General features: G+C 40.3%; 1 protein-coding gene across 10 annotated transcripts in view; it reads left to right on the top strand.

The window, feature by feature from the left end:
• The window catches only part of LOC134211202 (collectin-10-like), a 206892-nt gene that overhangs the window by 4293 nt on the left and 176462 nt on the right, over positions 1-26137 (top strand). For 2 of the 10 annotated variants that reach the window (XR_009978976.1, XR_009978975.1), the window contains exon 1: positions 22081-22795. Coding sequence is in view for 1 of the 10 variants with exons in the window: in XM_062687882.1 (XP_062543866.1) it covers positions 22714-22795 (82 nt within the window). In the remaining 9 variants the exon portion in view is untranslated. The other 8 variants (XR_009978978.1, XR_009978977.1, XR_009978973.1 and 5 more) reach the window with 7 other exon arrangements.

The raw sequence follows: 26137 nt of genomic DNA, 5'->3' as shown, positions 1-26137 counted from the left end.
GCTGCAACCTCACAGTTTATATCGCAAAACTGCCGTCTTCCGTGAATCTTGCCTCCACTATTTTTGTGTAATTTTGTAATTCCGGTACAACGGCCCTGTACAATGTTGGGAGCAGCCTTGCAAATGGCTCAATTCAAGTGGGTGAACTGAATACATGTCCGGGGGTTTTATAAACGCCTTGGTCTCAGTTGTGCTGAAAGTTCATATTGAAATTATTTTACAAACGAAATTTGTAAAAAACTTGATAAGATATCGTTTAAATTATAGGTACTTACAATTTTTCCACTGGAACTGAATGAAGTCACCGATTCTCTCGAAGAAAATCTACGAGTACAGAGAATGAAATATGGCGCCACACTGAGCGTCACGTACCTCCATCGGAAACCGAGAGCTTGGTAAATGAGCTACTGTAAGCTCAGTAAAACATATATTTTTTACTGAGTGCTCGGTATTTTTTTTGACAAGTTTTGAAGGATGTAGTTTACAGAATTGGTCAGTAATTTACAATACCGATGTTCAGTATTGACATTAGATTTGCTGAGACTTTGGTATAAATTATTACAGAAATCAGTAAACTTTACGAAATTGACTGATCTTCCGGTAAAAACACACTTTTACCGAGTAAAATCTGTAAAAAATATTACCGAGCTGAAATTCTGGATTCAAGTGTGTGGTCACGATCATTTTCAGAAAATGTAGAATAGGTTTCCTGGAAAAAATCTGCAAAAAGATTACAGTTCTTTTCCGAGCTATCCCCCGCGTTTTCGTCAAGTTGCATAATTGATGGAAAGTTATTAGATTTCAGTTTTGTTTTTACGTAATTAAAGTTCTTAGGACAGGACTTTATTTCGCTCTCAGTTTTTGAATTGTAATCTTCCAATGCGTTACTGATAGCGTAATTCAATTGATCGCATAAGTCCAAGTAATATACTAAATTTTCATTACTGTTATGACATTTGAAAATTTTGTGTGCTTTTTGCTTGCGATTTCTTAAATTCTTGATTTGCCGGTTATACCAAATTGGGTCTTTACTATTGTTATGACGTCGTTTTCGTTTTAGTGGAGTTTTTTGTGAGATTATGTCAGATAATAATCTGTAAAAAGTGTTAACAGATGCTTCGACATTTTCTTCATTTCTTAAAACTATTTGCCAGTTTACACTACTTAACCTACCTCGAATATTTTCATAGTTCGCTAAATTATATTCAAAGACATCCTCATACTCACAATCATTGGGTCTTTGTTGCTCATGAATGAATAACGAGTATTCGATTGCAGTGTGGAACGCTTCATTTTTCCACAATGGATTGATAGATTCTGTTACACAGAAATCTTCATAGATATTTGTCAGCAAGAGGTCCAAATAGCAATTTTGATTGTTTTTTATATGATTAATTTGGTTCAATCCTAAACTTGCAGACTTGTCAAAAATTAATTGCAAAGTTTCGTTATCCCCAACGACTGGCAGTAGGATACATTCGTTTTCTGAGTCTAGAATAAAGTCAGCATTGCGTTGGTTAAAGTCCCCATAGATGTGAACTTTAACCTCCGGTGGATGTTCTGGTAGTATTTGTTCAGCGCACTCAAAAAAAGAGACGGATTTGATGAAGGGTTGGCAAGAAAAATGATTTATTGCGTAGATCTCATAGAAAGGGGATCAAGTCACCCCAAATTTTAAAATTGCATGTGCTGTCGAATTCAATAAAAAAAATCGTTCATGTATACGCACAGCAATTCGATAATTCTGCGTATTTTGAAGGGAAAATATTTAAAAAATCTGAGGGCACCTTCATAATTTTATCAAAGCAAGATCTTGGAGAGGGATCAATTTCCTCCGAATATTTTCAAAGTCGATTTTTGACAGCACTCCAAAAAATGGATTGTGTATCAATAACAACAATAATTTAAAGACTGTCATACATCAGTGAAGTTAAATGCTATATTTCTTAGAGAGTCTGTGTGGAAATCGCGTATGTTCATTTATTTTTGGTTGTGATACATCGGAAATCAGAAAAGGGGATCAAGTTTACCCAGTCTCCCCTAATAAAATAACATGAATTTTGGTGCTTAGTAACTAGTGGAACTGTGACCATTTGCTTTTCACAGAACATATAATAATCTCATCGCGAAAAACTAAACCAATCTCGCCAATCTCGTTGCTTCTTTTTGGTAACATAGGGTATAATGATCAACAGTGGGCCCGTAACCAATTGCATAAACATTGTGCCATGAAATTCCATCGAAAGAATTCATAGAATGCAAAAATAGATTATATGACCAAAAATAGTCTTTTTTTATAACTTTATTAGAGAGGCTCATTCAGCTGAAATTGTTTTTTGGGAGCACCTTTCTCGTGTAAAATGCAATGAAAAAAAAACATGAAAAAGGATTAAATAGCACTTTAGGGATTATTTCTATCAGTTCAATTTTTAATTCATTACAGATAAAGATTTAGATAGCCAAAAATGTTTTTGAATTTGGAAAAACAATCCAAGGAAAAAAACAAATGTTTCTCAATAACTCGAAAACGCAATGACGAATGACTTGATTTTGTAGATTATTATTATTATTTAATCAGACTAAGGCCGAAGTGGCCTGTGCGGTATATAAGAGTCTTCTCCATTCGGCTGGCTACGTGCCCGGCCCATCGCAGTCGTCCGATTTTCGCGGTGTGAACGATGGATGGTTCTCCCAACAGCTGATGCAATTCGTGGTTCATTCGCCTCCTCCACGTACCGTCCGCCATCTGCACCCCACCATAGATGGTACGCAGCACTTTCCTTTCGAAAACTCCAAGTGCGCGTTGGTCCTCCACGAGCATCGTCCAGGTCTCGTGTCCGTAGAGGACTACCGGTCTAATTAGCGTTTTGTAGATTGTCAGTTTGGTACGGCGGCGAACTCTATTCGATCGGAGCGTCTTGCGGAGTCCAAAGTACGTATGTACGATTTCCAGCCACTATGCGTCTCCGAATTTCTCTGCTGGTGTCATTTTCGGCAGTCACCAGTGAGCCCAAGTACACAAATTCTTCTACCACCTCGATTTCGTCACCACCGATGCAAACTCGCAGTGGGTGGCTCACATTGTCTTCTCTTGAACCTCTTCCTATCATGTACTTCGTCTTCGACGTGTTGATGACTAGTCCGATCCGCTTAGCTTCCCTCTTCAGTCTGATGTAGGCTTCCTCCATCTTCTCAAAGTTACGTGCCATAATATCTATGTCGTCGGCGAAACCAAATAGCTGGACGGACTTATTGAAAATTGTACCACTCGTGTTAATCCCTGCTCTTCGTATTACGGCGATGTTGAATAGCAGACACGAAAGACCATCACCTTGCCGTAACCCTCTGCGGGTTTCGAAGGGACTCGAGAATGCCCCTGAAACTCGAACTACGCACATCACCCGATCCATCGTCGCTTTGATCAACCGTGTCAGTTTATCCGGAAAACCGTGTTCGTGCATTAGCTGCCATAGCTGGTCCCGATCGATTGTATCATATGCGGCTTTGAAGTCGATGAATAGATGATGTGTGGGCACGTTGTATTCGCGACATTTCTGCAGTACTTGGCGAATGGCGAACACCTGGTCCGTGGTGGAGCGTTCGCCCATAAAACCCGCCTGGTACTGCCCCACGAACTCCCTTGCAGTTGGTGCTAGTCGACGGCATAAAATTTGGGAGAGTACCTTGTAGGCAGTGTTCAGCAATGTGATTGCGCGGTAGTTGCTACAATCTAGCTTATCGCCTTTTTTGTAGATGGGACACACGACACCTTCCATCCACTCCTGCGGCAAAACTTCCTCCTCCCAAATCTTGGTAATGACCCAGTGCAGCGCTCTAGCCAGTGCCTCACCACCGTGTTTAAATAGCTCTCCTGGTAGTTGGTCAACCCCAGGGGCTTTGTTGTTCTTCAGCCGGCCAATCTCCTCCTGGATTTCCTGGAGATCCGGAGCCGGTAGAATTATGTCCTGCGCGCGTTCTCCCAGGTCCATCACCATACCGCCATCTTCGTCTGCCACATCGCCATTCAGGTGTTCTTCGTAGTGCTGCCGCCACCTTTGGATCACCTCACGCTCGTTCGTAAGAAGGTTCCCGTTTATGTCCTTACACATATCAGGCTGTGGCACGTGGCCCTTACGTGAACGGTTTAACTTCTTATAGAACTTTCGTGTGTTATTAGCGCGGTACAGTTGCTCCGTTTCTTCACGGTCTCGATCTTCCTGCTGGCGCTTTTTCCTCCGGAAAGTCGAGTTTTGTCTGTTCCGCGCCTGTTTATATCGTGCCTCGTTCGCCCTCGTGCGGTGTTGCAGCAATCTCGCCCATGCTGCATTCTTCTCTTCCACTAACTGCTCACATTCGCCGTCATACCAGTCGTTTCTCTGATCCGGGGCACCGTGCCAAGTGCAGCGGTTGCGGTGCTACCAATGGCGGATCGAATATCTCTCCAGCCATCTTCAAGAGACGCTGCGCCTAGCTGCTCTTCCGTTGGAAGTGCCACTTCCAGCTGCTGCGCGTATTCTTGGGCTAGTCTACCATCTTGTAGCCGCCCAATGTTAAGCCGCGGCGTCCGACTTCGACGCGTGTTGTACACCGTCGAGAGTTTTGAGCGCAGGCATACTGCAACGAGGTAGTGGTCGGATTCAATATTCGCACTGCGGTAAGTGCGGACGTTCGTGATGTCGGAGAAGAATTTACCGTCGATTAGAACGTGGTCTATTTGGTTTTCCGTTTCTTGGTTAGGTGATCTCCATGTGGCCTTGTGGATATTTTTGCGGGGAAAGAAGGTGCTTCGGACTACCATTCCGCGGGAGGCTGCGAAGTTTATGCATCGTTGGCCGTTGTCATTCGATACGGTGTGCAGACTATCCGGTCCGATGACCGGTCTATACATTTCCTCCCTTCCTACCTGTGCGTTCATGTCACCGATGACGATTTTGACGTCCCGCAGTGGGCATCCATCGTATGTCTGCTCCAGCTGTGCGTAGAACGCTTCTTTCTCGTCGTCGGGTCTCCCTTCGTGTGGGCAGTGCACGTTGATGATGCTATAGTTGAAGAAACGGCCTTTAATCCTCAGCTTGCACATCCTTGCGTTGATTGGCTGCCACCCAATCACGCGTTGGCGCATCTTACCCAGCACTATGAAGCCGGTTCCCAGCTCGTTGGTGGTGCCACAGCTTTGGTAGAAGGTAGCCGCTCGATGCCCGCTTTTCCACACTTTCTGTCCTGTCCAGCAAATCTCCTGCAGCGCCACGACGTCGAAGTTGCGGGGATGTAATTCATCGTAGATCATCCTGTCGCAACCTGCGAAACCTAGCGACTTGCAATTCCATGTTCCAAGCTTCCAATCGTGATCCTGTATTCGTCGCCTAGGTCTTTGCCGATTATATCGAGTCGCATTATCTCTTATATTGTTCGTAATGATTGGTTTTCTAGGCGGCTTATTGGGCCAGCGCAAACCTCCTGTCTCGTCGGAGGGCCGTCGTGTCAGGGCTGTTTAGCGTCCCACCTAACACCAGGACTTGGGCTTGTGCGCTTTGAGCGGCACACGGTCGCTTTGGTGGGGCCTACTTGCGGATACATGCAGCTTTTTATAGAGGTTTAACAGGGCCCACTGTCAAACCCCACCACATCCTAGGCAAGCCCCACAACTCGCAGATGGCCTGGGGAGGGATCGTCAAGCCCTTGGACATAGTCCCTGCTGCCCGTAATTGTAGATAGAGATGGGAAATATTGCGCGATTGTTTTACCTTTTTTTTGGAATTGTAGTTGAAGTTGACGTTGACGGCTGATCACCAGCCCCATCAGCAGAAGCAACACCCCAAGTAACCAAAAGTTCCTTTAAGAGCACGTTTTCCGCTTAATCAGCTTCACTGAGCTGCTTAAACGAGAAACGTACTCTTAAAGGAATCTGCTTTTGTAAACAAAGATTCAAACGACGATTTGACGAATCTGCTAGCTCTCCCACGCAAACCAAGGCCATCAACAGGTAGCGGAAACCTTCACCTACCTATTGGTGGTGTTGGTTTGCGTGGGAGTGCTATCAGATTCGTCAAATCGTCGTTTGAATCTTTGTATACAAAAGCAGATAAGTCGTTTTGAAAATTTTGTCTTGATTTGGCCGAAAAAGTCATTTAACCGAAAAGGTCGTTTGGCCGCAAGGGTCGTTTAGTCGAGAAGGTCATTTGGCCGAAAGGGTCAAACGGTCAGCGGTGGCGGCGTGAATCAGCGAGGCGTTTTTTTTACACAGATAGAAAAATCCACTGAAATTTACGCTAAAAATCATGCACATAAATGGAACGCCATTATTAGCGTAATTCCACACGGAATATAGGGCAACTGTCCTATTTTGGACCCCTAGAGGAAGTGCATCCCAATATATGCTTATATCTATTGAGATACAGGTTCGATATGGGCGGAAAAGACACCATTTCAAAGATGAAAGTCTTATTTATGAAATAGAAATTCGAAATGAGCTTCGGTTATTGATAAATCAGTGAAATTTGCCATTTTCTGAAAAGAAAATATTCTTCGTTTTGGACAGTGCAACATATTTTGGACCCCCAAATGTACACTTTTTGGACACCCCCAATTTAATATCTTCAAAGTCGAATTTCTAATTTACCCTGGTCAATTGAGTCGAAGCCAAGTCTTATCTTTCGATTGGCATGCATCAATGGGAAGATTCCTGCGTCTTACACGGAAGAAATAAACTACCCAATAGTGAGTTTAATTCACCCAACCTCGAACATCCGTACGGGAAGCCAAAATTGAGTTAGTAGGGTCGAAGTAAGTTTGCCTTTACTCCCATGTTAAAAAAGTACCCAACGGAAAATTTATTTACCCAAATTTAAGTTTAATTCACTCAATTTCGACCTCAGGTAATAAAACTCAAAATTAGCTTCCCGTATTGAACTGGCGTCGTTGGATTGTTTGGCTCTTTTGTTTTTGACAACAAAAGAAAGAGTGGATGAAAGAGAAGAGAAAAAATAACTCAAAAGTAAGTTTAAAAATACTCAATTTTGGGTACTTTTCTTCTTCCGTGTAAATTCCCAATTTCGACAAAAACTTATTGTGTACGTTCTGAGATTTTCAGTGATGTATACTTTTAAGCGTAACGCATTGTAGCGCTCGCCTTCTTGAACAAACTAATTTCCTCGAAATTTCATGTAAATATCGCTTTTTCGCACGGGAAACCAGTGAGATAGATGCTGAACAATGTTAATTTCCTGAAGCCAATGGGGGAATTAGCAGCGGCATTTTTTTTTAGTTCAGCAATCAGAAAAATGTCGCCAAGAGGGTCCAAAATGTGTAGGGGTCCAAATCAAGTTGGTTACCCTAGCCTAAATGTATACAATATTTGACGTGTATCGTTGATATTGCATACAAGTTGTAAGCAACCTTGTTAGGAAGAGGACCATTTCAGCGTAGAATAGCGTATATTTCTGTATGTTAAGTTTTACGCGCTGTTTATTTTTCATTATTTTTTTTCTGTGTATCGTTTCTTCAAAATTTTGTTTGGGCTTTTTTCGGAATATTTTCAGAACATTAAAGGAAGAATTTTCCCTAAAAAATGAACTTTTTTCGAAATGTACATTAAAAAAATCTTTGGAATTCAACGGAAAATTACTCGAAAATTTCAAGGAATTTCTTTGGATTTCTACGGGTTTTCTACGGCACCACTCAAACGTCAAATAATGAACCTGTGAACTAGACATCAAGTGCACTTCTATTGCACCTGACGTTGACTGACAACTGTTTGACATCCAGAATACGTTGTAGTTACCGAACGACTAGTGTATTGCTCATAAGAAATTCTTGGGAAATTCCATTGGCCGAAAGTGACATACGGCCGGACTGGTAATTTGGCCTAAAAAGTCGTGTTAGGGCACATGTCGTTTGGCCATAATGATCGTTTGTCATACTGGTCGTTTGGTCATACGGCCAAATGTCAATTATTGAACGGATAACATAGTCAAAATGTGCACCCATGTGGCCAAATGACATCGAAATTTCGTAACCTTTCTACTTTTTAAGTCGATACTGGCCATTGAGCATAAAACAGATAAACAACATAGAAGAAATTACCGTTCTCAATATTAACTCACTGTGCATCAACAGTACTAACAACCGACGAACGGGAAGGCCTGTATACTCAAGGTAAAAGAAAACGACAGAAAAACATGCGCTGCTGTTCTGTCTCATGCTCGTTGTTCAGTAAACCCAGTAGGTTTGCTAGTGTTACAAAATCGAAGATGAACCACATTTCAAAGCAATGGTGCATAAATGTTATGTGCTTTAAGCCAAAAGTCATCTAACCAAATCCCATTAAGCCGAATTGAACGTTTATCCGAAACTGTTGTCAGGTCTAGATCAAATTGACTGAAAATGTAGTTTGGTTGAAAGTGACATACAGCCGAAAGGGACATTCGGCCGAATTGGTAGTTTGGCCGAAAAAATCGTTTAACCGAATAGTACATTTGACTGAAACTGCCGGAATAGGAATGGTAGGAATGGTTTTTTTGTCAGAAAAAGACATTAGGCCCAAATATGTCCTTTCTGCCCAAAACAGTCAAAACGGCTATTTTCTGCCAAATGATCTATTCGGCTAAACGACTTTTGGAAAAATGATCTATTCAGCAGTTGTGAGCCAAATAACTCTTTTGGCCAAATGACCATTCTTACCAAACGGTTCAGTGCGAGTTGGCTCTTGTTTCGGACAGGAGAACGATCGCGCGATTTGCCGAAATATTGCATTGCGCGACCGTCAGTGCCTGTTTTGTCGTGTTTCTGCTCAGTAAGCAGATAGTTCGCGCGGCCGAGTGAGTAAACAATTTGTGCGTGATCGGACGTGCTTCAGGTAGGATTTAGAACATTCGTAAAATCCGAGTTTTTGGTTCTGATTTTAATGTTCGGTGAATAAGTGTGCGGTTGAACGTGTTTTGTATATAATGCGAAACATTTGTAAAATCCTGGTTCTTTGTCCTCCTTTGGACGGTTCGTAAGTAAATTGATGAATATATTTTAATATTTTTTTAGCATATACTGTTATTGACAAACGCTCTATAGGGTAAATGATATATTTTGGACATGTACATATTTTGGACAAGCCTGAGCTTCTTCGATCAATTTTAGATAATGTGTAGGAAAATTTTAATCGAAAGTATGATCATTGCATACTTTTACCTCAACTCTAGCGGCTCCTGATGAGAATTCACAGATCAACTATTATTTATCTTTAAAATTATCTAAAATGTAAAGCTATCTACCAAAGTGCCTGCTGGACGCCAGTATGCAGGAGAACATGCATTATAGGACTCTTCGTAACATGCGCCTGAAACACGTTTAAATTGGTTAAAACGGCAATCTTGAGGTTCTGCGGCCAAAGTTTGATTGTATTTGAGATACTAACATATTCCAATCGCTTAACATGAACTTGAGACGGATGAAAAAGGAGTGACCAAAATGAAGTTATGTTTTTATTCATCAGACATATATTGGTCACCCCATGTACAGTACATGGATGAACCATTAATTGCCAACTTTCAGGCTGTTTTCAATGATATCGATAAGATGTTAATTTCTTTCGAAACAATGTTAATTTCTGGTTTAATCTATGTCAGTTAAGCAAATAAATGCATTTAAATGAATGTGGATACGTGTAGGTAAGTCATACCATTGAGATCTGTAGGTGGCCATTTTTAAATTAGGAGAAAATGACTCTGTCCAAAATATATGCATTTTCCATGTCGAAATTATATATTTGATGTCCAAAAAGAAAATATTTCAGTTCGCAGTATATCACAGTTTACACCTAGTAAACGTAATTTACTCAAAAATTGGGCAATGGAGACAAAAGACTAATCATAGGTTATGTATTTGGATGAACCTAGTGGTTTTCAATTGTTTTATACTATTCAATCTCGATATATTTTCCAATGGATGTCCTGCGCTTGTCCAAGATACATCATTTACCCTATTGTCGAATAAAGCTCCCTATTATTCACCTTACCCACTAACACAAATTTTCCTTCCCGAGACATCTATGAAGGTAGTATGGGTTCCCTGCATCTTCACTAGTAGATGTTGAACTAACATTCCTTCCCTTCCTTCCATTATTGTAAGGACGTGGCCAGGTATACAACTGCTACTGTATAGGAAAAGGTACTAATCCCAAGTACCAATTTGCGACAATATACAGTAGATTGCTCAATTGAGCATTGTACCAACAATCAATATGAAACTGCCGATATTTTCATGGTTCCAGTTTCATAGACTTTGAACGATCCTCGGTACCCAGAAATGTCATTTCAGAACGTTGTTCGTAATTTATGAACGGTCTTTAGAACAAGATTTAGCACTGTCGTCTAGGTAACACTTTCGTTATTTGTTGTGATTTTTCATCCAATAATTGAAGAAAATGGAAATCAACGGTCGTGGAAATGGATCAGGAAAAACTTAATAACTAATATTTTTGCAACTGCCTTGAATTTAATTATACATTTTTATTTTTTAGCTACATTATTGTTCTGTCATCGCACAATATGCCAGTATTTTTGACGTAGAGGATTCATAACAATTTTCCCAATCATGTAAACCGAAAGATGGTGGCCAGACTTGCCGATTTCTCGGTAGTCCTACTGATTTTTCAGTAGTTTTTCGATCCACAGACGAACGATCCAAAACTCAGTGGCGTTTCCCTAACCTCAATCTACCTGTGCACTGAGTTCACATTTAAGGAATTGGTGTGCGGAAATGCCTAGAATAACTAGATTTTGATTAGTATAAACGACTCTGATAATTTTCTTTTCCATTTGGGCTGTCAAAATATCAAAATTTTCACTTTTTGGGTCAGTGCACAGGTAAAAAGTGAGGTTACGCGACGCCACTGCCAAAACTACGGATTTGTCAAAATTCTTACCCAAAGATACCGCAAAATGTAATATCTGTTGAAGTGTTGGAAGCCTCCTAACCTGTCGCACACTACCAGATAACACTTCTTTTTAGTTTGCATGCATCGCAACTCGTCTGGCTCTCCATCCTATTGAGATTCTCCTTATCAAACAATTCCTGCTCCATCCGTTACAAATGGCCCACATTCTAAAAATTGCTCGGCAATTTCTCAGCATATGCATATACAAGTGGCCCCTCTCCGATGCTGGTATAGCGCACCTCGATACTTTGCCGTTGGGCAATGATGTTCCAATCCGGAGCATCTCCGGGACGGACAAAAGGAATACGTTTATTATTTGGATCTTAGCATGTTTGATTGTCTGAATACTGACTGATACTTCAAATCTGTTGATTGTTTTAAGATTTTGTGGAAATCTGAATATTGCAGCACTCCTCAACTTCAAATGTGATGACACTGCTTGTTATGGAAACTACAGTTTTTTTTCTAACGATACTCTGCTTACATGTTTTACCCATCCAAAAAAACAAAGAACTAAATTAATTATTTTTGCTTATAATGTTGATGATTACCTTTTATAGGGGCTACTCTAGTCGATATGATACGAGGCTACTTAGCTGCCAATGAAAAGGTGGTTAGATTTGAATCCAGGCTGAAGTCCATGGCTCACAAAAATGAGATTCCTGATTGATTACTTATATGAAGATGTACGTTTAACATATCCTGAAAGTGTTCGTATCGGTTGTTCCAACGTGATGTTGACTATGCCATACATTCGATACGATTTATTCCATTTCTATCCGATTACTGTCGATATATCAAAAAATCATGTAAGTAAGTGGTTCTGCATGACTTCTTTGGTAGCACAAGATATATTCGACCATATTTCAGAAATATCTCCGAAATCCATTACCTACATATAGGCTGCTATTGAGATACGTGGGATTATTCTACGAGTGGAGTGACGTGAGATTGCTCGAATGACGTGAGAAGAGTCGTATAGCCCCATTTGAATAACATGATCACCTCACGTGAGAATTGCTAAAATCGACTCGACTCACGTCACTCACAATATTTTCTCAAAGAGTCAAACTAGTTACACACAAGGTCATGGAGCACATATAAGACAAAAATAGAGTCATAGCGAATCGAGTATTAAGAAAAAAATAGCTTAACAGCCGAAATTAGTCGCAAATTAGTCAAAATTGCAGACTGAAACTAACTTGCCCCTCCTAGGAGTAGCATCCAATGCGTAATTGACGGACCTGATCAGGTTTTGCGCCCACGAATGTTTGTCTAAACTGATGGCATCATCGTCCCTTGTATTGGTAATTGATGAGATGAATGATGTCGGATAATTGCAGCGTATTTCAGTGACTAGCAAATCCACAGAATTCAAAAACTAGGTGGGTAGAGATTGGCGATTTCAAGCCCATTTTTTTATCTGATACGTATGGTTAATGCCTACGGACAAGATGAATTGTTTGTAAGTTTATTCGTTGCAAGTTGTGAACCACCAAAATACCCGATTATTTAAAAACGGGGATAGTCGAGCCTTATCACTGTTACGGTTAACGGCCGTCACAAGGTGGATGCAACTCCGATTGGTTTAGGTTACATACACATATATTGTAATTGATTACCTATTTAAATTTTAGCTTTTAATCTTCATCAACCTTATACTATAAAGAAAATACCTATTATTTTAAATTTTAATTTGAATTGTATAACACTATAATATGATACTCCTCATTGAGGAAGCATTTGACAAATGCTTGAGTGCTATAAAACACCGTACAACTCTATGGGAACAAGAAGTGAGATACGACAACACGGAAGCCTAGAACAATGGAAGGAGAATAATTACTATCAAAGGATGGAGAGAACTGGGATGTGGGAAAAATACAGTAGCCGAGGAATCGAGGTTAATCCATTCACCAAGCTACTGGTGTCCGTTGAAGATAAAATTTCCCGTAACAAATTCCGGGACGTTACTGCGTGTAAATTGAAGCTCTTGAGTGATGTTCCAGTCTAAGAATTACCGCGCACGATTCGTCTCAGCATTCCTTGCCAGTGACCTGCGAGTACCATCGCCAATTTTGCTAGGCCACACGTCACGTGACCGCTGGACGTCCGTTTTTGAGGTTAGGACCCAGTAAGATTGTGTGGTTGTGTGGTTTTGCGCCCGCTTGCTGGAATCTGAACTGATGCGTTTAGCGTCCGTCGGCAGGCAATCGCAGCCCCTGACTACCTACATAATGAGCATCAACTTACGGACCAAGGATACCCGTGCCGGTGACTAGCGAGACCCAGAAGCCAATTCGCAAGATCAGACTTGGCTGGTGGGCAAGTACGCTTGTTACTGAGGAGAAGGACCAGGTAAGGTTATGTGATTTCGTGCCCGTTTACCGGGAACCCTATCCAGTGCGGCTTGCTTTCGCCAGCGGGCACACGTAAACCGACTGATAAACCGAGGCGAAAGAATTTGCTTCGAATGCCAAGCGGTTCAACCAACGTCAGCCCTGTAGTATACTGATATGGTCTGGTCGCACATATGAGTGTTGTTGAGTCCTCTTTCAGTAAGTTGTCGCCGACCCTGAGAGGGTATATCCACGGGGCTGGTCAATCATAACATCACTAGATTTTTTGTATGTTTTGTTCTTCCGAATGATCCCCGATTATTGACTAAAATGAGAGAATAATTAGTAAATATAAGAAACTTATAATCGGATGAATAATATTAGTCGACATTACGAAATTCCACAGGAAAATAATAAACAAACAAATACGATGATACCCATGGCGACGACAATTAGAACAAATTCAAATTTTCATCAAAGGATTGCTTAGTCATACCGGGTACCGCTGGGTACCGAAATATTAGTACACTGGAACCACAAAATGAGTACTAATTTGCTGTGACCCCAACATCTTGATTATTATATCTATGATTGTACAGCCACCTACGATTTGTACAATCACATATGCTATGCTAAATGACCATTCTTACCAAACGGCAGCACATATTGGAAGCTAATAGAGCGCTTATTCAATCAACAATAGTCTTCTACAGCTAAATAAAAATAGCTTATTAAGCATAAATCGTTTGTTAGATATTCGGTACAACAACTTTTTCGGCCGAACGGCATTTTCAGTAAAATGACCTGTTAGCAGAGATGCATCTGAACACGAGAACGCGTGTTCGTGTTCAAAACGTTCTGAACACTACACACTGTTCAAGAGCACTGACCTAACTTAGCAACTTGTATCCTAGGAAAACAAATTCAAGCGACGGCATGCTATACATTCTTCGGATAGTAACGGAACACGTGGGCATCTAACGGATAGAAATCAAGCATGCTCGTATGTTTTTGCATATGTAGTTCCAAATCTAAGGAATCTTAGTTACCATGATCGTTTTGCTTGCGTACCAACCCAGTGCACACTGAACTGTGTTCAGAGTTCAAAACTAAGAACACCAAGGCGCGCTCTTGGCTCATGTTCTGTTCAGGATGCATCTCTGCCTGTTAGCGCAAAAAACTTTTTCGGTCAAATTACCAGTTCGGCCAAATGTTCCTTTCGGCTGTATGTTGTTTCCGGCAAAACTAAATTTCTGGGTAAACAATTTTCGACCTGATAGCAGTTTGAGTTCAGCTAAATTGTAATTGGCAAGATGATTTTTGGCTTAAAGGCCAGTATCGTCTTAAACAGTAGAGAGGCTACGGAATTTTGTTCAATGGTCATTTGACAAAATGGCCATTTCGCCAAACGAGTGGCAATTTTTGACCATATTACCCGTTCAGTAATTGACATTTGATCTTATGACCCGTTGGGCCAAACTACATTTTCGGCCAAATGCCCTATTTTGTCAAACAACCATTTCAGCCAAACGATCGTTTCGGCCAGACGACCTGTTAATGCTAACGGAATTTCAGGCCAAATTATCAATTCGGCCGACTGTCGCTTTCGGGCTATGGAATTTCCCAAGAATTTCTTATCGACAATCTTCTGAATATTTCAATTAGTGAAACATATCACATGAACTATCTACCAACACTTAGAAAGACAATTTTTTTTGCAAAGATGTTAGACGTAGAACTATATTGATTTTTTTCAAATTGTCTGCTTGCATGAAAATAGCCAAAACGTTTTTAATATCGCGTTTTCTCAAAAAGGGGTAAGTTAGGGCCAAATTTTTCTTCGAATAAGCTTTTTTAAAACTGGCTTGAAGTGAAGCAAATTTTTTGAGCAAAAATGAGCGTGTTTTCACATTTTCTCAACTTTGATGCCCATTATCTATCCCATTGACCACAACTCGTAAAGGACTAATATTATCTTATGTACCTTCTTTTGAGAGAAAATAGTGAAAAAAAGATGATGTTCTCCGATTTGGATGAAATTTTCAGGGTTTATTCGTATACGTAAGAAAAGACATTTTGCAAATTTTCAGATTTTTTCATCAAGGGGAAGTGGGGGTAAAACGGCTCTTCAAAAATCTCCAAAAACATAAAAATGCAATAACTTTAGCAATTACTGACCGATTTTGTTTAAATTTTGACATTTATTTTGAAAGGACTATTTTACCCTACACTCCCCTAATGGAAAATCCTGATTTTTAATTTCTACTTAGACAAAAAAGTTTGATCAGTTTTCACCAGATCGGAAAACATCAACATAAGAAGGGTCGAAATTTGTGCGAACTTTCTTTTGAATAAACAGTGTTGCAGAAAATTGCGATTTTCTTAGAAATTCGTGAGTTGGCGCTTCTGAATTATATATGAGATGAAAACTCTTTAGTTCCTTAATTGCCTTGTGGGTTTAGTTTTTTATCCCAGATCTGTTGGTGAAAAATATTCCCTTTGGAAAAACGACAATTTTTTATCGAAAAAGTCCATTTTCTCCTAACGTAAACTACTTTATAACCATATTAACCACTTGGTATAAAGTACTAATTGAGTAGAAAAAGCGTGCAAAATTTAAACAAAATCGGTCAGTCATTGCCAAAGTTATTGTATTTTTAGGGTTTTGGCGATTTTTGAACAATAATTTTTGAAGGGCCGTCTTACCCCACTTCCCCTTAATGAAAAAATCTTAAAATTTGCAAAATGTCTTCTCTTACATATATGAACAAACCCTAAAAATTTCGTCCAAATCGGAGAATATCGATACAAGAGGGGGTCGCGCTTCTCGCGAACTGGCTCTTAAAAAAATATAAAAATGAAAAAAATTAAAACAAGCTCCCCGGATTTGTAAAAAAATATTTTAAAAAATTTGAAATTATTATGTTCGAGCAAAAAGTTCGAACTAGGAGAGAAATATTGTTCTATCTATATTTGTATCGGTCTTATAGGATTAAAAAAAAAATAAAGAGAATTAGGAAACAAAATTTCTTTTCGTTTTTCTCGCTTTCGGGAGAGAAAAATCGCTTTTCGGGAGAGAAAAACAGTCTGGAGAGTGATAACGAGTGTGCTCGTTTTCTTTCATATCCGAGATTTTTTATTGTCATCAGTAATGCAAACGGTAGTAGCCTTTGTGGTACAAATTACCTGCTACCAACATACAGATAGCGTGGTGGTATGGCTAGGGTGAGCGCATCCCTTTGTTGATATTCTGGGCTCGAGTCCCGCCGTGGCCATACTTTTTTTGAAATTTTTCTGCGATAATTCTCGCGAAAAGTAAGTAAGAGGTAAACGAAATGATACGAAAAATAAATTTCTTCTAAAAGTCACGATTTTCGTTTATCTTCCAATGCTAGCTCCAGAGAAACAATTGCTAGGTGAATGACATTCCTCGCTATAAACAATGAAAATAGATTTTCCCTGGGCGCGAAAAACGCTTGCTTTGTTCTTATCGAAACGAAAACTCGAAACCCTTTTATGTTAAATATCTTGGCATATTATTCGGCAGCTCGGCCGTACGAAAACCAATTTTTGTTAAATATCTTGGCTGTGCATATGCACAGCACATGTTTCAAAATGGACAAATTGATATGAAATTTGCGAAAAAGAATCAACGGGTCTTGGAGGGACTCGAACCCTCAACCTCCTACTCTCTAAATAGGCGAGATAACCCCTACACAACAAAACCACTTAAAGGTCGCGTTTGCGGAAAAGCCATCAGAATCCAAGTACCAACCTCCACCGCGGTTAGCTCTTTTTTTGCAAATTGGATTGCTTTCGGATGCTTGATTTGTCCAATCGTCACATGTGCTTTACTGTTGTATATCCACAGTCAAGCGAGCCCACCTTTTTTATTATTCGAGAAACATCACACTCTATGCCCCCAGCAACGGGCTGGGCGGATTTTTGTACAAAGTGCGAATCAATCACACTCTGCTGTGCCATTAGGGCTTGCTTGGCTAAAGCATTTGATGAAGGTGATTGTTTTCTACTCATGCGGTCGCGAGTATTCAGACGACTAATGGCGGTGGAAGACCGACACTTGATTACAATTAATTGCATATTATTCGGCACCTCGGCCGTACGAAAATCATTTTTTTGTTAAATATCTTGGCACAGCACATGTTTCGAATTGTACATATTGATATGAAATTTGCGAAAAAAAATCTACCCGAAACCCTGTTAGAATGCATTCTATGCGCAGCTCGAACGTAAGCCAAAGCGATCAAAGAAAGTTTAAACGCTCAAGTTGGCCATGTGAAGGAGTTTACACCGGCTAGTGGAAAGTTCATCACTTACCGGCTGACTAACATAAGAAAGGCCTGCGACTAATTGATTTCGCCACCTCCAAAAATATGGGCATTCGCAGCACAGCTTTCCGTACCTATGATAGGGTAAAGTGCCCAATAGTGGACCCTCAACCAATAGTGGACCCTCCAGCCATTTTTTCATTATTACAGCACAATGGAAACATTTTGCTATGAAATTCCATCGGGAGAACCTACCTTACAGTCCTATGATTTGATTCCATGCATCGAAAATGCTATGGAAAGTAAAATTAGATGATTTTTTACAATTCTATAAAAAATAAATACGAGAGTGTCCATTATAGGAATATTTTGGGGGGTCCATAATAGGGAAGAAGAACGTCCCGAAACGAAACATGAAAATCAAATGAAGTGTCGACTATAGGGAAGCAATTTCCTATTATGGACCCCCAGGGGGTCTACTATAGGGCAAATTCAGTCCGACTTTAAAATGTTAATTTCGAAGAATAACGTCGAGTATTTGAGTGTTCTATGTATGTATCGTAAAGAGGAGATGCAGAGCTTGATATTAGATATCACGCAAAGTTAATATTTTGCAAATTTCCACTCATTATGCCCGGAAGAGCAACATTTCGCTACTAGGGGGTCCACTATTGGGCATTTTACCCTAGGATGTGACAACTCAATTGAGATTTGAGACTGCCTTGTTGTTTTTTTGTCAGTTGCTCTGACGAGGTGGCCGCCAGTGCAGCCAAATTAATTTGTTACAAAATCTTCCATATATCATGTGTCAAAACTTGATGTTTTTCTTTCGGTTCCATCCATTATTTACGTAAGAGAAGGGAAAGACTAACAGAGAGACATTTTCGCGAATGAAATAATGATTATGAGGTCGAAAATGACAGAAAAGTGAATGATAATGCTTAAAATCAACAGTTTTGTAACCCTTGAAAATAATTTATATGGAGTTTGCAGTTCAATATAAATTAATGTTGTGCCAAAAAACTCGAACTCAAACATTTACGTTTATTGATAAATATCAACATTACAAACCAGCAACACGGCCAAACTACGAAAAACGCGCCATCGCCAATCGAAGTAATCGATTGTCATTTTCAACCAATCAGCAACCGGTACGATTGTGACAGAAAATCGGTACGATTTTTAATGACTACTTGGCACATCCTATCCTAGTGCCGTACCGGTACACCTGGAAATCATCCCAGCAGAGAGATTCGCTTATCGATCTCGTTCTGATTGATAGGTGGCACTTCTCTGACATTATCCGTCATCAACAATGTTCGGTATCGACGACTACTGCATCTATACGACCTAAAGCGACTTAGACAACCGGATGTCTCGGACGCACAGCACCTCAAGGGAGTGTTGTCGGAAAAGCGTGAGCTCGATGGGGCCTCTCTTTAAGATTGCTGATACAGTTATGTCAACGGACTGAAACAGTCTAAGGGTCTGTCTCAATTGGATAATTAAACTGAAATTAAACTTAAAAGTGACATTTCAATAATTATCAAATAACCCTGCTCGCAGAGCAAGATTACTTTTGACAGATATCGAATCATTTTCCATCGATGTCCTATTGGAATTGCTGGGTAGCACCAGCCATTCTTATAACGGGGTGATTTTTTAATTTTCGAACTGTCATTTTTAAGTTTAATTCTCCAAATGAGACAGACCTAAGAGCAACATCGGATGTAACGAACGAAGACGATGTAAATAACGATTACACGTTAACTTTCACCTACTCAGTGACTGAGTAAAATTGTATTGCTCTCTCTTTCTATCCCACGGAAATTTTACTCAATTTCCGTCAAAAGCAGGACAACTCAAAACTATGAGTAATCCTGCTTTTGACGGAAACTGAGTAAAATTTCCGTGGGAAGAAAAGAGATGGCAATACAATTTTACTCAGTCACTGAGTAGGTGAATGTTAGAGTACAGTTCTCAAAAAGCAAGCTAGTTTTATCAGAAGCTCAACGCATTCCAATTCAAATTTTTCTTGCAGCGAGCCGAGATGTGCACGAAAAAGGATGGATACATCTTGACGAACGTACGTAGGGTGTTCGAAAGGATGAAGCCGCACTTCGAAGGACACTTAAATGACGATGAGATCATAGGCAGTGAAGGTCAAGACAGCGAAAAAGACAACTAAGTCAGTTCAACGGGCAATTGGAACCAACCAGCCTCCACTTTGAGGAATGTCAAGGACGCCAAGACGTCCAAAAGCTCAGCAACAATAAAGCAGTTTGTAAGGATAGCTGAATTCATCAAGATGGGCCTCGAAAAGCTGGCCACTTGTTTGTAAAGACTGGCCACTTGTCCTAATCTGGAAAACATAACAGCTACCGGAGAAGTGGAAAGAAGGGGATGTCTGCCCCTTCTATAAAAAAGGCGACAAGTTGGAAATTATGGCCGAACAGCCGACAAATTCAACATACAAAATTACTTCTGTGAATAAACTAGTAATATCACCACCATCAAAAGTCTTACAGCTTCTTTAGTATAGTTGCAATTGTTCAACCTACGCTTTTGTTGAATTAATTCTACTATATACTGCCGCTAACAGCAAGTCAGATTTATCTGGATATGGCATCCATATACAGACAGATAAGTCTGACTTGCGGTTAGTGGCAGTATAGCTACAAAACAGTAAGTTTTCTATTACAAAAAAAAGGTTTTTCTATCATTACCTGTGGGCAGTTTTATTAATGATGTACTAAAGCATTAGCCATGAACTCTAACAAAGTTAAAATTGTCTTTACCGTTGTTTCATATTTCAAGTTCAGGATCAGTTATGTCCATTAGACAAACATGATTGTAAACATATGATTTTCAATGAAACATTTTCGGCTTTCTCAGTAGGGTTTCTTACCCCATTCCCGGCCTAACATGCGCACGACTGCATTATTTTATTGATATTTATGACTAGGAGCTACTTTTCCTGAATTTTGTGGGCCGTGTAATATTGCGATGGGGTTCACCTCTGCTTAAAAAATAGTTATTCTTGCTAAAAATCGCTCGAAAAAGCTTTTATTTGATTTAAATTAACATGGTGCAGCACTCATTTCAGTCATAGGCGATTGCTTATCCGGCATACGCAAGTCTCTTCGGCATACGCAATATTTTACTCAATTTCTCAACATCTTACTCTCATTCTCTCTCTCGGGACGGTAGAAAATGCGACGTAAACAATAATATGCACGTTCCACGATAACGTGATGCCAGATGGTATTATTAATAATAATTTTTATTTGGTTGAGAAGATATATGCACTCATCCAAATTCCTTCCAAATACTTGAAAAAATATTGTTTTTAGTCTTTGAAATTGAGATAATTATAAATAACATAAAAGCGTCAACGTTTTAGACAGTTTTCCTATTAACGACGAAGGATTATCTTCATACTAAAATAAGACTCACGGCCTTTTGGCAGCACTGTACAGCTAGAAGTTCTTGGGCCGAGGTGATTTTTCGTTCGGTTTGAGGATACATTTTTAAATGTATTCTAATATGTTTATATAAGATCTAGTGATACGAACAATTGGAAAAGATTGAAGTGCGTGATTTTAGCATTATTGTGTGGTGATAAACAGCCTGAAGTAATGGTTGTATCGAGCACTGTGACGATTTTCAGGTAGGTGTTTATTTGATGATACCGTTTTGTAAAAGTGGAAAGAATCACTCCGGCTCAGTGGTGTTGCAACAAAGAGCAAAAGTTTGAAATCTACATTTTTATTTTCTATAATTGGATCGATTAGGAGTGAAATAAATGGTTGAAAAATATTGAGTATTGTGCGCGATAAATAGGAGACTTTTTAAAAATTATCAATCATAAGCCTACAGCTACCAAACAGTATAAATCATTAGTTTTCTGTGCAGTGAGCCGGGAATGGGGTCCATAGGCCCAAGTAGTGATTTACTCTATCTCAGTCTCAACATTCTGAATGAGTTTTGTTTTGTACGACATTTTGGGCAGAACAAACTGCCTAACGTTGGGCAGTCGTCATTTTGCCCAACATAGGGCAGAACAAAATTTATCGTTTTAAATATAAAAAAGACTGAGATAGCAAAGAACAAATCCTCCTTTTGTGAAAATATTATGTCCTATAACAACCCACGTCAAACTTTAGAAATATGGAGCATAATAACTTAGCAAACGAAGGAATCCGTTTTCTTTTAATTGTCCTAAGGTCGATCTGTTCCGATACTTTCAACCAGCACAGTGCCCGGGTCGGGTGGTCAGCTCAGATCGGCACTGTCCATTGCTTTTGCGAATACAAATCACAACCCACTAGTAGAAGAATATGTACAAGAAAATAAGAGCTAAAATATTAATTATCATAGTGGTAGTCAGCAACCAGCCACCCAGCCTCGAGATCACGAATGTTGCTGTCGTGTGTCGGCAGTGGACCGCATGTGCTCTTTCGCTCTCTCAACCTTGCCATCTCGTGTAATCGGACGGATGCCTGATCAGGTTGGGCTAGTTTTTGTCCCCGCGGTCCGCCGTCTATAGAGTCTAAGTTCAAGTGAGAAGAAGTTGGGCTCGGGCGCGCGCGTAATTTTTGCATCGGCATTCAGGTTGACTACTCAGCTCGTGTGGTGCTGCGCTGAGAAGCGTGCAATATCCGTGTAGGACTGCGATACTACTGTCCTGGCTCTTGACGGACTCCCCACCCAGGGATCTCGGCAAAACCGGACGCGCGAGGGCTTGCGAACCTGTGGGTCATCTTCGTTGGGTTTGGTGTGTGCGTGCGTTGAGTCTCTATGCCGTCTTAATTGGATGATCTAACTCTTAGTAGTGCGTGTTAATTCGGTTACGAAGTGTATCGCGTGTGATATTCGCCAAGGGAGACGACGAGCCACTGATAGTGATAGAAGATCCCCAGAAAATTGGCGAAACCGTGTGATTCATGATAATTTTTCTTTCAGCTCGAAAGCGAAAGGCTCGAATTGTTCGTAAATCAAGTGTGAATTATGATGTGTTGAGAAAGTGAATCGATTCGTATGCTTCAGTGGTAACAACAAATCAACAACTCTGATTTGTTTTCATAGGAAGAGCGTTACGCAAAAATTCAAAAAGTTAATCCATTAGCATATTGAGTTTCCCACACATTGCGACAAAATGGTTCGTCTACTAATTCTGCTGCTGTGTATATCCATAACAACTACTCAGAAGCCAGGCAGCTTTAATTTCAAAGAGAAAGGTGAGTCAGAAACAACCATTATTTATTATAGAAATCTATTTAAAACTTGAACAGCTGGTGTCACATGTTATGTAACTCGACTTGCAACTAGTATTCAAACTGAGCCGAGTCTCCTACACCACATAGACTTTGACGAAGGCTCCGAGCCAAAGCACACGATCCTTAGGACCATAAACTGAGTGGCTACGTAGAACAGTATGCGGAGTTAAAAAAAGGAAAATATAGTTTGAATCTTTATTGCAACATTTCTAGTAAGATAGAGGCTTGCCGAGTTGACGTTGGACAAAAAAGAAAAACAATTCACCGCTAAATTTGAGACATAAAATAACTATAACCTAACTGATGTCATACTTCAACTAGAGACTGTGATAACGTCCGATTAAGTCGTGTCTACTCACAAGAATGAATCATGATGCGGTTCATAGAAGACTGTAACCCAAGCGGATCAATGGGTACACGCATACCTTCAACTCCCACATCACATGATATATTGATATGTATTATGGATCATCACATCCCCTTTTCTTTATATATAATTTCAATAAAGTTACAAAGCAGTTTATAGTTCTTTTTATGTATTATTATATTTTTTTGTACAATAGTATTAATTCCATTCAATCTTATATTATCTTTATTACCTATACTTTATAACAAGGTTGTGACCTACAGTCTCGCTCCGGATAGCGACGTCCTGCTACGACTGGTTCAACTTGCTCCTCAGATGCTTCAGCAGACTCATTCTTCTTAGAATGAATCGAAACCTTTTTCAAATGAGCTACAATTCTCTTATATCTATTTTCACTGTCCTTGGAACGAATTCGTACCTTCGTTCCCTCACGCTCCTCGACTATGAACTTCTCGGCCGTGAAATTAGTAGAGAGCTTGTTTGTTGGATGAAGATTTTTCATGAGTACCGTATCTCCGGTACAGATATCACTGTGTTTGGCATTTCTTTTACATCTTCTGCTACCTTTCCTTTGAGCTTCTGAACTGCATCTCTGTCTGCGTAATCTGTTGTTGCCACTGCCGTACTAAGATTATCCGTATCCGGGAATTTGAACCTTTGAACGGGAATTTGAACCTTATCCGGGAATTTAAACCTTTGAACCAGCTCACTCGGCGCTTTGCCTGTTGTTGAATGTGATGTGTTATTATACTTTTCCAGATACTGCTTCATTTCTGCTCTCCAGTCTCCATATAGGGCATTAGCTATCTTCAGACGCAACGGTCTTCGTTGCATTGGTTCTGGAGGATCTGCTACTTGTACTAATCGACATCCCTCGCACTTATCGCATGAGCTCACATCTTCAGCATCCATTTTAGGTCACCAGCAACGATCTCTAAACCTTCGTTTCATCACTGTTTGACCCGGATGTCCATCGTGGGCAAGCACGAACATCCTGGATCGCAGTGCTGACGATATTACAAGTTTCATCCCTCGGATTATGAGCCCGTTCACTGCAGAAATTTCATTACGAAAGGCCACATAAGGCTTTGATAGCTCTGAGGTCCATATATCGTCCATTACGGCACGTGCTGGCTTGCATTTCCTCGTCATACTCTGAAGCTTCCACAACCTCAGAGATATCGATGGCAGCTGTCTCTTGAATCGCCCTGATCGATATTTTCCGTGTCGTTGTCAAAATTGTCGATGATATTCTCGACCGCTAGTGTAGCCAACACTACTGCACTTATGCGACGGATGTATACTTCCGACTCTTCCTGCCAGTTGTCATCAACATGTGAAGCCATTCGGGAGAGGGGATCAGCAATTACTTGAGCCTTTTCTGTAGACGACTGTGAAGTTGAATGACTGCAGCCGTAGCATCCATCTCTCTATGCGAGCTGTTGGTCGAGACTTCGATGTGAAAAGAACCTCCAGTGGACGGTGGTCCGTCTCAAGAGTAAAAGAAATTCCCAAAAGATAATCCTTGAACCGCTCGACACCCCAAACTATACCCAACGCCTCTTTTCAATAGGTGGGTATCGTTGATCTGTTGTGGATAAACTTCTTGACGCATAGCTTATCACGCGAGGTTTTTCATTCTTTAGCTGTAACAGCACATCGCCAAGACCAACACCTGCTGCATCGGTAACAAGGATTGTTTTGTCTTTAGGATTGAAATATCCCAAGCTCTTCATAGCGCCCATGTTTTGCTTCAAGGCTTCAAACAATCGTTGATGGGTGGGGCTTCATTTGAATGGTATTGTTTCTTTCAGAAGCTCCCTAAGTGGTTGGTTTTCAGTTGCCAGGTTTGGTATGAATCTTGCAATGCAGGTTACCAACCCTAGAAAATTTCTTAGTTCTTCCTTATTCCGCGGCGCTCGGAATTTCAGTATGGATCGCACTTTAGTATTAGTTGGAAGGACACCATCCTCAAAAAATGTGTGGCCAAGGAATATAGTTTCTCGTTGTTTAAATTTGCATTTTTGCATATTCAACAGTATTCAATGTTCTTTCAAGGTTGCCAGTGTTTTTCTAACTGCATCGTCATGTTCCTATTCAGTGGAACCCCAGATCATGATATCATCAATAAAGACCTCAGTGTTTTGACAATCCGACAATATGCTCTCCATCAAGTTCTGGAAGAACTCCGGCGCGTAGTTTACTCCGAAAAACAATCTTGTGTAACAGTTGGTAACGAATGTTGTTAACGCTCGACTTTCTTCTGCTAACTCTACTTGGTGGAATGTTTGCTTGATGTCCAACGTAGTGAAGAATTTAGCTCCATTATATTTTGGAAGCATGTTCTCAAAGACAGGCAGTGGATGATTCAATCGCTGAATCGCTTTGTTTGCGCGCCTCATGTCAACGCAAAGCCGCAATTCTCCATTGTTCTTAATGATTGGTACCAAAGGCGACACCCAAGACGACGGCTTTTTCACTCGTTCGATGATTTCCATTGCTAGTAGCTCATCTTACTTACTTTTTACCTGTTCTAGCAATGGGACCGGGCAGCGCCGCAGAGGCTAAATTACTGGCGTTACGCTTTTGTCGATCGGGAGGACTAATTGAAAGTCTTTGATCTTAGGAAAAACATCGACCTTCCTTACTTGATTAACATCGTCTAAATGAGCTAGGTAAACCGACTGGCAACAAGCCAAGTTCACGCGCGGTGATTTTACCCAACAGTGCTTGTTGAACACCACGAATCACATAGAACGTTGTTCTAGTGGAAATAATATTTTTCTCATCGATAACTGCATCAAACAATGTTATCATTTCCAAGGGAATTCGACCGTAAGCCATGAATTTCTTAGATCCATCATATCTTTCTACAAAGTAGTTTGCTTATCATCAATTAAGTTATATGCTGATTTTGAGTCGATCAGCGTTTCGAT

Source organism: Armigeres subalbatus, chromosome 2 (assembly GCF_024139115.2).
Source record: "Armigeres subalbatus isolate Guangzhou_Male chromosome 2, GZ_Asu_2, whole genome shotgun sequence".
Lineage (NCBI taxonomy): Eukaryota > Metazoa > Arthropoda > Insecta > Diptera > Culicidae > Armigeres > Armigeres subalbatus.
The sequence above is the reverse complement of the archived record's forward strand: the minus strand, read 5'-3'. Positions and strand labels throughout refer to the sequence as shown.